The following is a 12763-nucleotide window of genomic DNA, read 5'->3' on the forward strand; positions in this document are numbered from 1 at the left end:
GGGATCTGGGGCGCGAGGTCCTTGCCTTCCTATGTGTGGATCTGGGATCGGGGGACCCTGCCCCCTATGAGAGTCAATTTATCCGGAGCCCTTCCTCTCCTGGCAAGGTCTTAACCCCTCTTCCTACCCCCTATGTGTGAGCCTGGATACTACATGCCCGAGGTAGAGGGATAAGAACATCCACTGAGATGGATGGGGTAACTCTCACTTCTCTGAGCTATTGTTTCAAACTGTATTCACCTCCATGTATTCACCATTCTGTCAATGGAGTAATCATTACCAAGGAGACAGTGGATGGGGAGAGGTGAGCTGTTGTTGAGGGGGGGAGAGAGAACAGAGATATTATTAAAAAACAAAACCCAAGGAAATATAAAAGGTGCCTCAGGTCCTTCCCGAATGCAGAAAGTGGCTACATTTGAACCTCTGAACATCAGGGAGTATAAAGTTAAGGTATTCTCCATCCCCTATAATGCAACCTAATTTAGGGTATGTCTACAGTACAGATGCTGCACAGGTGCAGCAGCGCCATAGTGGAGACACTTGCTACAGAAGGGGTTTTTCCTTCATTCTAGTTAATCCACCCCTTCAAGAGGTGACAGCTAGAGCGATGGAAGAATTCTTCCGTAAATCTAGCAGTGTCTATACCGGAACTTAGGTGATCTTAACTGTGTGTCTTGGGGTGTGTGAATTTTTCACACCCCTGAACAATGTAGCTAGGTCGACCTAAGTTATAGGTTAGACCAAGCCTTAACTCAGCCCTCTCTGAGCAATGTCCCAGTATCCCAGTAAGAGGAGTACTAGCATTCTGCACTCTCAGATGCTACAGAATGCTTTGGGGACAGAGCAAATGAGCACTGTAGGACGGTATTACAGCTTCTCTTTGCTAAGGCAAATCTTGAGTTAGGTCAGGCATAGCAAACAGGAGGCCCTGCATGGGGCCTGCACTTAAGCATTGAACCTATTCCACACATTCCACTTCAGACTTACTAAATGTTACTACCCCTTCACCCTTGCCTTGAGGATTCGTTCTGAAGCAGCTCCTTCATTTGTCCCTCATTTAGCCGTGGAGACCACTGTCATGTCTCCCACCAGCCTGGTGACAATCCCCGGGCAAGAAGACACCCTTGTGCAGTACTACAGACACCACCTACAAAATTATGTGCAGAAATGAGGCATACTTATTCTCTCAAGGTAACATGCAACTCTCCATGTTGCAGCCACAGCTCTGCCAAACTGCTTCAGCTAATCCCCCCACTGTTCAATACAGCTACACCTAATAAAGTGGGTGCAGCTGGAGTGCATGCGTATAAATGCTGGAATTCAAATCTGTGGAAAACAAACAATTGCATGTTCTCTTAGTCCTTCCTCATACTGCAGGTTTTTTTGTATATTCATAGATTTTTTAAGTCCAGAAGGGTCCATTATGTGATCTAAGCTAACCTCCTGTGTAACACGGGTTGGAGAATTTCATTTAGTTACTCCTGTATTGAGCCTAATAGCTTGTAATAGATTAAAGCATCTTCCAGTAAACCATCCAGTCTTGATTTGAAGACATCAAGAGATGGAGAATCCATCACTTCCATTGGTAATTTGATAACCTTTTCATCACTTACTGAAGCATTCCCAGTGGTTATTGCCAGCTCTCGGGGCAGTTAAGATTGCGTTTCAGGGTTAGCATGTACCATAACTTTATATTTTCTGGGTTTTAGAGGTTTAAGTTTACCGACTTTCCACATTTTGGAAGGATATGAGGCACCAGTGGGTTACCTTAATTCTGCATAAAAAATGATTTTTTGGACATGTAACTTTAGTATTGATGGGTTTTTTTTATGATAGAAATATATGTATTTACCAGCCCAGGCACAAACTCTACTCTCCCACCTATACCACGATAATAATTAGTTATATTTTAATCATCTGTCAAAAACTTTATTCACTCCAGGCAATTGGATGAGTAAAACTTTCAACAGACAGATGTACCTGACTTTGTGGCAGTATAGAATTGTCAGAAATGATATTTTCTTCCAATAGGACACAAGTGTTATAGACTCAGAGCTTCAGAGGGACACGGTGGGTGAGGTGATATCTTTTACTGCACGAACTTCTATTGGTGAGAGAGACAAGCTTTTGAGCTACACAGAGCTCTTCAGGTCTGGGAAAGGTACTTCCAGTGTCACAGCAAATCACAAGGTGGAACAGATTGTTTAGCATAAAAGTTAGCACATTGTAAAGGACAGTTCAAAGTAGAGGCCTGTTAAAACCCCATAGTTCCAGTAACACGCACAGTCAGGACAAAAAAAGACGGTTAGTGGATTACAGATTGTTGTTATAAGCTATAAATCCAGTGTCTGTTCAATAAATGATTTTTAGTGTCTAGCAGAGTAATGAATTTAAGCTCCCAAGCTCGTCTTTTGAAGTGTCGTGCAGATTTCCTTTGAGGATGAGGACTGGTAGATCAGATATAGAATGGTTGCTTTGTGAAAAGTGTTCACTCACAGGTGATAGTGTTTTTGTCTTTTATTGTCTTCCTGTGTGAGTTCATTCGAGAGCGTAATGAATGTCTGGTCACACCCACATAATTGTTATTGGGGCCTGTGATAGGCATGTGTAGGATCCATGGATCTTGAAAGGTGTCCTGTAGGGGGTTCTGATCATTGTAGCAGTGGCATAGTGTGTCCACGTCCCTTACATTTATGCTGTTCCTACAACTCTGTTGGCTCTGAATGTTACTTTCCTGTGATCAAAAATAGTAAACTAAATTCATATTTCAATAATGCAGTGTTTAACTTCAAGTCCAATTTTATAGCTTTAACATATGTTGTATAGCAGAAGAGCCCCAAAGAAAAATGAAAATGCAATAAAATAGATGCTATTTAAGTTCTACATCATAAAATGTATCTGTATTAAACACTTAGTATTTGTTGATAGCATGAAACGCTCAGCCATTTAAAATTGGCACTTCGCCAGATGGTACAAGCTTAACCCTATTTATCCTTCGAATAATCTTGTATTCAGTTAAGTGTAGCACCTTTTAGACCTGTCAGTTGCAGAATCTACATGTAACGAAGTAGTTCTTAAAGAGTGTGGTTATAAAAATAGTAGCACCATAAGCTATTGCCTGTGTCTTCAGGGCAGAGTGGAAACTACCAGATGGCTAATGATTAAGCACAACATGAGTTTGGGGACAAATCATAGTTAGGCTACTAATTCTCTTATAGCTGAATGTAGCTGGCCACAAGGGGACGATGAAACTAACAAAAATATTCATATACATCAACACTAAGGAAAATATTGAACTTCCAGGAACACTAATTACATAAGAAAATGAGGAAAAACATATGGAAATTAATAAAAGATGGGGGGAAAGACCCATAAAACCATCTACAAAGGCAGTATCTAAATTAGGGAAATCAATTCACTCCTCACTACTTCCATCCTCTCCCAGTGCTGTATGGCAGGGTAACTTGGTTTGTCTGCTCCTTAATTTACCTATCTTGGGGTATGTCTATACTGCAATAAAAGACCTGCAACTGACCTGAGTCAACTGACTCAAACTTGTGGGACTCAGGTTGCGGATCTAAAAATTACAGTGTAGATTCCTGGGCTGGAGCCTGGGCTCTGAGACCCCGTAAGAGGGGAGAGTCTCAGTCCAGGATTCAGCCCGAGCCTGAACGTCTACACTGCTGTAGTCATTTGAAGTATGCTCTGAGACTTCATGCTGCGTTTTTTTATTGCAGTGTAGATGTATGCTTGGGGATGTCTACACAGCAAAGAAAAACCCGCGGCTGGCCTGTGCCAGCTGATTTGAGCTGTGTGGCTGTTTTACTGGTGTGTAGACTTCTGGGCTCAGGCTGGAGTCCAAGCTCTGGGACCATGGAAGCCTGAGCCTAGAAGCCTACACAGCAGTGAAACAACCCCACAGCCCAAGCCTGAGTTTGCTGGCACAGGCCAGCCACAGGTTTGTCTTTGCTGTGTTGACATACCCTTGGAGACCTTTCCTCCATCTCTTGTATTTGGAAGAATGCAATTCTGTCTTTCTAGGTTTGATGAGTGATGAGATTCAACATATCACTCTACAAAGATTTCTTTAGAGTTCCAAGCCCCCAAGCACAATCCCGTCATAACCTCTCAAACTGTGAAGCAGCACTACCTTTCTCAAACTGAGTCTGTTTCCAACCAGCTTCTCCCTGTCAGTTTAATACCCATCAAAAGACACTGAAAATGCATCATCCCATTACCTGAGGAACTTCCCACGATCACTAAGTTACAATGTCCAAGAGCGGTAAGTTAACTTTTACTCCTGTTCAGTTGAATAGACTGTGTCTATTCCTTTCGCCAGAGTTTTGCCTGGCAGAGTATCTTAAAACACTTAAAAGGTGGGTTGACTTCTGTAATGAGTGTAGGATTTAACCCACTTACAATGAGCTTTGAGAGATGCTGTGGTGCGAAGTGCCTCTAAGGTTCCTTTGATATTAGTTTGTACTTCCAATTAGACAGTTTATTATTCTCATCTCTCAAATTCTCTAGGGTAATTGCTTTTACGTAGGTGCTGAGCAGGCCTTAGGTTCCTATGCCTCCACTTGAGGTTTCTTACTGTTTTGTCATTGGAGCCTGTGTACGTGATCTTTAATTAAGGTTACTTTGAAAGGAATAGTACTCCCTGTAGTGGCTAATGACTGATGACTAGGTGCTACTACTTGTTTTTCTTTTCCCCATGTTGTTTCTGGAACTCTTTGTTTATCCCTGCATTTTTGTATTGATTCAAGGAATTGTGGGGCATGGGGAGGGATTTTTATTTCTGGCTGTGTTGTTTCAAGTTTGTCTGTATATAGCCCTAGAGAGTGCTGTCTAGTCCCAGCCCGCACCACAGCTTCAGGATGGATCTTGAGAAACCATTAACATTTAAAGGAAATTCCTGTTTTTCTCTCTGGTGTAGAGAATTTGCAGAAAATAAATCTCAGTATTGTTTGTTAGAGCAATCTTATACCTTTTACATGGCTTCAAGCTCCCAATTCTTGTCCCTCCTGTGCTCACAGAGGCGGGCACAGACCTAAAACTTCTTATGGCCTTGACAAATCTGTGACTTTATTTTTGTTAAATGTTAACATTGGATTCCTGGCCAGGTTAAGCCAGATCACTTTGAGTCAATTGATAGTTCTTGATATCAATGTGGAATTTGTCACAATGTCATTGTGGAAGAAGCAGAGTCGATATATTGAGTCATCTCTAATAAGTTTTGTCTGAAGTGTTATTGCTGCTAAAAACTGTATTCTCGCGAAAGCTGAAAATAATTTAAAGAAATCACTGTTCATGAATCTGAGAAAAAAGTGAAGTTCTTTTTGTCTTTCAAAACCTGCTTAAAACGCCTCCTGTATATTTTCAGTCAGCTATTCAATAAAATTAAGATAATCTCAGGTGCTTTTCCTTAAAGTGCAAATTCTGTCAGCATTGACCACCTATCTCAGTTTGGTCACTTAAGTTTAAGGCTTAAAAAAAATTACTCAGTACTTTAGCCAGAAGACTCAGGGCTTGTCTACGTTACCCGCAGGATCCACGGGCAGCGATCGATCCGGGGTGGGGGGGGTCAATTTATTGCGTCTAGTCTAGACGCGATAAATTGACCGGAGAGCGCTCTCCCGTTGACTCCGGTACTCCACCAGGGCAAGAGGCGCAGGTGGAGTTGACGGGGGAGTGTCAGCTGTTGACTCACCGCGGCGAGTAGATCTAAGTATGTCGACTTCAGCTACGTTATTCACGTAGCGGAAGTTGCGTAACTTAGATCAATCCCCCCCCCCCTTCCCCCCCACCCGGTGTAGACCAGGCCTTAGCCTACTAGCCTTAGAGAAAAATGCCTAGGCCTCCAAGCCATCTCTACTGTCATTGAAGGGAACATAACAGCTATGTGCTGTGTTTGTGTGCTGTATTTAATTGTAACATAGTTTATTTAATACATTTCTAAAAATGTAATTTACTCTACCTGTCTTTTGTGTTCCCTTCCTAGCTTCACTCTACTCTTTCCATCAATAGATACTGGTGTAGCCTTTCTTCAGTTATTTAAAGGGTCTGTTTTCTGTCTTTCTCCGCCCCCCCCCCCCCCCCCATCTTTCTCTTTGCCTAAGACTAAGTAGTTATTCCTTAACTCCCTCCCTGTATTTTGTCTGTCACCCATCCATGCCCATCTCCTAGAAAAATTTACCAAATACAATAGCCAGATGATTAAACTGAAGGGCTCTAGTGTCCAAGCCAATCCTCTCTCCCTCCAAAACTGCTGGGAAAGAAGAGACTGCTTGGAGTATTTCTGTGACCTCTGACTAATAAGGTGTCTGAAATTTGAAGCCTACTCCTCCGAGCTCTCTTGCTGCTGGAAAGGAGAAGATGCATTTCTTCTTTGTCTTCTTCTCCCCTTTCCTTCCGGAACTCCTCTAGCTTTTGCAGATGTGCTGGTGTGAATCTTTGTTAATTTGTCCCTCACCAGCCTTTGTATTTTAGTTCCTTCTCCCTAGTTAACAGCTCCAGTGCCTAAATATATTTACGCAGCTGCTCTAAACTTCCGCAAACAGCAGCAGAAACAAATTTAGCCAATACTTGACAATTTTACTGTGGCCCACAGAGTTTTGGAAAGCCTCTGTGAAACAGTTAATGTCAGTCTGCTTGCAATTTGGGAAGGCCTGAGCAATGGCAGAGGCCTTGGAGGTGTCTGTCTACTGATTTAGATAAATATTTTGTTCACATTTGGAAAGTTGTCTTTTCAACTGTAAAGGCCACAAAACTTAATTTAAAGAGAGAGAGTGCTGTTCTGCAGAAATTGGTGGTACTCAGCTGTGATAGGTTTCCACTCACCCTGAGGGAGTAGATTTTTCAAGATCTGGATTAAGTATCAACTTCAGCCCTTGGATACTCAAATGGGGCTTTTATTGAAGTAACAGGTGCCGGGGCGTGCTTTTGACAGCAGAACTTGAACCTGACTCTTAAAAAGGTGGCCTTTACATTTATGAGAACTGGGAAGGTGTCAGTTTTAAGGAACACTAAAAGCTCCCCAAAATCTAATTGTCTATTTCACAATGTCTCTTATTTTTGTTTTTCAATTTGCATGGTACAATTTTCTTACAATGTATATTACAAAATACATTGAATCAAAAAATACTTTTACATTTGACTGTATTTTTGCCCAGACTGATCTGACCATGCTGCATGTACAGGAGATACCACGAGACATCTTAAATAGCGAGAATTGTGTGAATTTAACTCAAGTGTGGGATCTGTATACTTTGAGAGTACTTATTTGTAGGTAGGCAGGTTATTTCACTTTCCTATCAATTTACCCTTGAATCAAGTTACCAAGATAAGACAGTTGGCTTGAGAAAGAATTGATCTTGTGAGATGGTGGTAAAATGTGTCTACCCACCTACATCAGTGTTCCTGATGGGTGGAACTGCAAAATCTACAAAACTGACTGGTTCTTAGAGGCACAGAAAGGAGGATATGTGATCTGAGACTAGAGTTCTCTAGAGTATAGTAGTACCAGGCCGTGCCTACATGGAGGGAATTGACTGGCATAGCTATTCCAGAATAACTATTCTGATGTAATTTAGCTATGCTGGAATAACTCCTGTGTGGACACTATTTTGGATTAAAAGTGATTTTATTCTGGAATTTTTACTCTTATTTTGTGAGCAGAGTAATTAATTATTCCATAAAAGTCACTTTTATTCCAGAATCGTGTGTCGTCATGGGGAACTATTCCATAATAGCTATATTAGGCAGTTTTCCCATGTGGACAATACCTTGTCTTGTTAGGATAGAATTGCTAGTCTTCTGTGTACTAAACTCTTTAGCCAAAGTTCAGCACATGCATAATTTTAAGCATAAGAATAGCTCCTTTGACTTAAATGGGACTACTTATGCATAAAGTTACCTGTGTGCTTCGGTATCTTGTTGAATTGGGGCTTACCTACAGACAGACTGACATATCTCAAAGATCTTTTAGAAATTCGCTTTTCTTTAGCACTGGGATTACACTTCTAGCATATAGTTTTCCGTTGCAGAATAATGGAAAATTATACTGTTAAAACACACTAATATTTTATGCCCTTCTTTTCAGGGATCCATCAGTCTCTAAATCTATAGAAAGAATCTTTAAAATCTGGGAAGACAGAAATGTATACCCTGAAGAAACTATTGTGGCACTAAAAGAAGCTTTAAGTAAGTCCTTTATCTTTTGCCTTTCTTAACATATAAGCTAATTTAGTATGTGCTTGTAGGTAGTTATAGTCTGAAGTCAATAAAATAAAACAATCATTAATCACTGTTTAAATGGATTCGTTGCTCTTTCTGCATTTGCAGGAATTAATAAAAAGGAGAGCAAGTAGGTTAATATGAATGAGCTTTGCGATAATTATTTGTTGGACAATTCTTCCATTTAAATAAAGCCAATATTAAATCCTTTAATTTTTAGCTATAGTGTAAATTGCAATTGTACTAGTTGATAGAAAATTTATATTATGTTTAAGGTGACTTCATCCTAAAGGAGTTCTGAGCATCATGCCTAAACCTCTTCCCTTTATCTTGAGGTTTTGGGACATTCCGACTTTGCATCTACAACTTCAGTTGATACTAAGATTCCATCTGAGAAGAACAGGGCAGAGTAAAAATAATCTCTCTTCAATTTTCTCTCTGTAGATTATAGTAATAAGGTTGAATGTTATTGGTAAAATATCTACCATATTTGAAAAAAATATGGAAACACCCATTAGAGTGTGGAATAGTTTAAAAGTCCTCAGACACTCATGTAAATATATTTTTTAAAAATCCTGAGATTCCAAATATTAACTGAAAGCAGTATGCACATTAAAACTAAATAATGGAAAATCTGTTCTTTCTGATTGTGAAGGAGATGAGTGCATGATTCTGTTTTCCCTGATTACATTATTGACAGTTAAAACTGCTTTTCCGTTGCTGGTTTAGAGGTGGCTTTATGTGATTGGGGGTCAGTAATTGTTATTTGAGAAATACAAAACACTGTACTTGCTTCTTGGCGAATGAAAAGACTTTCAGTTAAACATTACAAATCTATAAAAGTGAAATCTATATGTGTGTTCTGTTAATGATTTGGAATCTCATACAGCTTTTGTAATTTAAAAAAAATTCAGCTCACTTCTAAATTTGATTTAATAAATATTACACTGTTTCGCAAGAAACTTTTCAGTTGGATGCATATCTTTTTAATTTAGACTTTGGGTAAGTAAATGCTCATTTAAACTACTAAACAACATACCTTACTATTTCTCCTGAAATGTGTTGTGTTTTCCTATTTGATTTTTTTGGGCCAGTCATAAATAAGTCATTGTCTAAGAGTTTAAAGAGCAAATTTGATTGTTGAATCCTCTGTTCTTTTAAAGGCGAACAGAAACTTGCTTTAAAAATAGAATGACCATCATAGAAGTTGCTGTATTCCTGAGTAAACTTAGTTTGTCTTGGGCATTCAACAGCTCATCTAGGAAAATTGGTTTGTGGATTTTAAAACAAATTTCTGTTAATCTTTTACCATGCAACCATATGACACCAAAACCAGAGACCTTTAAAGGAATCCCATAATGCCAGACTGCAAAAAATGAAATGTTTTCCAGGTACCACTTTCAAAACTCAGAAGCAGCTGAAAGAAACTCTGAACAAACAACCGAATAAGCCGTGGAAGAAATCTCAAAGTAAGGAAACAATATGAACTATCTGAACTAATATTAAAAATGCCTTCTTGAGGAACAGAAGAAAGACTAGTGCAAAACTGGCAAAGTACCTGGCCGAAAGTATGAGCAAGCATGTGTCTTCCAGACTTGTGAAGTTCCTTACTGACGTGTAAAACACCAAGGAGTTGCTGCTAGAAAATCACTTTTTAAGGAATGAAATGTGAATAAAATTTTAAGAGCAAAAGTTATGAACAGTAGAGAAAAGATCTGGTGGAACTTCTTGGAAACTGGCGTTAGAATATTCAGAGATGAAGAGAAGACAGACATAATAACCATGTACATTGGCAACAGTGAAACATGGACATTCCCTTCAAGTTCAGGAATACATCTTCGACAGCAAACTAGATTATAGGATAAATGGAATACTTACAGTGAGGCAGTGCAGTTAATGAATCATCATTCAAAACTATCAGGAGTACAGCTTGCTAGCTGGAACCACATTTATAATGTATCAGTCTCTAACCTTGCAATAACTGTAATATGGAGAATCCTTGGGTTGGCAAGAAAGCAAGATGATGGAACATTAGATGTAAAACTTGGCACATGCCACTCTGTGTGAATGCTGAGACAACTGGGACTAGGAAGACAATAAAAGGGGACAAGAGGGTTGGAATCTTAGATTACCAGAAAGAATTTGCCACAAGATATGTATGGAAAATCATTTTCTAGAACAAAATTGGACAAGGGAGTTAGCGTTTTTTATGTGATCATATTATTGTACATTTCTTTGCTATTTTTTAGTAATAAATGGATTTAGATCTCATTTTTTTCTCCTCTGTTTCTCAATCTCTAAATGAGATATTAGAACATAATTGTAAGGGCAGGGAAATCTTTAGGAGGGAGATTGGTTAGTCCAAGTAAAGGAGTAAGTGATCTATCATCCCAAGGAAATACTAAACCCCCAGAGGGTCAGTTCTCTGTGTCTAGAGGTCAGGAACTCTTCAGAGAATTATAAACTAGCACTCAAGGTTAGTGGATGAACCATTACAAGAACATTTATATACAATAGATCTGGAAAAGTTTTTCACAGTAACTGTTTATGTAGTGCATATATAATACAGGATCTCTACAGTCTAACTTGTTGGCTTCTGAATCATAGCTCTGTGCTTTCTAATGTGTCTGAAAGGCAGATAGATGTCACTCAATGTTCTGTGTGGAGGGGGAAATACAATGAAATGCATCCTGTGTATGTTTTGCATAGAAATGTGTTAAAAGGTTTTTGAAATAAAACAGTCTTTTCTGAATTTTGCTTGCAGTCAGTACTGAGTGTTTGTTGTACTTAATCTTTGTAATTGATATCTTAATTTCTTTACAAATTTTTATACCAACAGCATCCACAAATCCAAAAGTTGCTCTAAAGTCGAAGATTGTTGCCGAATTCAGAGTAAGTTTAGCAAGTGAAAACATCTTTTGCATTAACCTCTGTCCTTGGACCGTAGTTATGTTGACTAGTTTGTTTATATCCAAGAGTCATCGGGGCTTGTGTTGAAGCTGTGGCCCTCAGTGTTGATTTTTCGTTATTGTATAGTGCCCACAGTGCCCTGAGGCTGCAAACTCTGCAGGCATGCAGCCTGTTCTGTAAAGCATCATGTAGGCTGGTGCTATTTAAAAACAGGGCATGGAAATAGAGCTAGGGACTGGAGGTAGTTAGTAAAGGCAATTCATACTTCCATACCATTTAGAATTAACTGCTGCAAGAAAGCAGTTTGCCTTCTTGCTAAGAGTGAACTGCTGTAGCTTTTGTAGCCAATGAGTATGATTATATGATTGCCCATTGTTTTAATGTGTGTTTAAATATAGGAACACTTATTAGGGCCTTGTCTACACTTAAGCGTTTACTGGTAGAATTATACTTGCAACCCCCGTAGTGGAGATGCAGCTTACACCAGCAAAAGTTATTTTGCTGCTATAGCTTAAAACAGTTCCATGAATGGAATAGCTACACTGGCAAATGGATTTTTTGCCAGTATAACTGGATTTGCACAAAGGCTTTTGTTTGTCAGTTGAGGGTGTAATTTTTTCACCCCACACTCCTAACTGACATACCTCTGCTGGCAAATCTTTCTCCTGTTTACCAGACATAGAGTTCTGATCATCACCTTGTTCATTTCACTTCCATTCGTTATGAATTTAAACCATATGTTTCTCTGAATTAATTTATTCCAGCATCAGTGAAAAAGCATCTGCTTTGATACAGAGACAGCTTTTCAATGAAATATTTATTTCTGTTACTTAAAAACAGGTCCATGATGTTATTGTTGCAAAGTTAGGGCTTCTCTTCTGCAGAATGTGATGAGGATGCTGTTCTTGTTTTTCAGCCACAATCCCTTGTTGATGAATTGTTGTTATATAAGCGTTCAGAAGACCAGATAGAACTGAAAGAGAAGCAGCTTTCCACCATGAGGGTGGATGTATGCAGCACTGAAACACTTAAATGCTTAAAAGGTACAAGTCGTGTATTCTGGCAGTCATATTATCAAAGGAAACAAAAATGTATCAGTAGTTGTAGTAATTCATGGGCTCTTTTACATCATAGGTTAGATTTCTGCCTTATTCTCTAATGAATTTCAGATTGTAGAATGCTAAATGATGTCAAAGCACAATTAACACATTTTCAGAGGTATCAGCTCCTTTTATTTAAAAAATACAGTACTGCAGTATTCTACTTTAGTGATCCAGTACATTACAGCAATATTGATACTGCAAAATTTTTAGCTGTCACTGTAGTATTTCATAAATCACAGGACAGAAATGTTTCTGATTTCAGTCATGAGCACATCAACATGTACATAGTCTCCCAATATCTTGTTTTCCTATGTAGTAGATCTTGTAATCCTTCTACAGTTGTTTTTAATTAAAAATGTAGTTCTCCCAATGCTTGTACTGAATGTTTTTATTTTTCAAATAACTTAAAGATGCACATTGTGCCCTTTCAGTCTGAAGTACAGAACTTCAGAGCACTTGTCCTCAAGATGTAGTAACAACTTCAACTCTGAGATTGAACCTGGGAGCTTGAGCAC

General features: G+C 39.0%; 1 protein-coding gene across 1 annotated transcript in view; it reads left to right on the forward strand.

The window, feature by feature from the left end:
- Window positions 1–12763, forward strand: part of RPRD2 (regulation of nuclear pre-mRNA domain containing 2) — a 43533-nt gene that overhangs the window by 20967 nt on the left and 9803 nt on the right. The window contains exons 3-6 of the mRNA XM_024210813.2: window positions 8102–8202; window positions 9627–9704; window positions 11075–11127; window positions 12062–12188. Of these exons, the coding sequence (XP_024066581.1) occupies window positions 8102–8202; window positions 9627–9704; window positions 11075–11127; window positions 12062–12188 (359 nt within the window). The remainder of the gene's footprint in view (window positions 1–8101; window positions 8203–9626; window positions 9705–11074; window positions 11128–12061; window positions 12189–12763) is intronic.

The sequence above is a fragment of the Terrapene carolina genome, unplaced genomic scaffold (assembly GCF_002925995.2).
Source record: "Terrapene carolina triunguis isolate 2854851 unplaced genomic scaffold, T_m_triunguis-2.0 Scaffold227, whole genome shotgun sequence".
Classification (NCBI taxonomy): domain Eukaryota; kingdom Metazoa; phylum Chordata; order Testudines; family Emydidae; genus Terrapene; species Terrapene triunguis.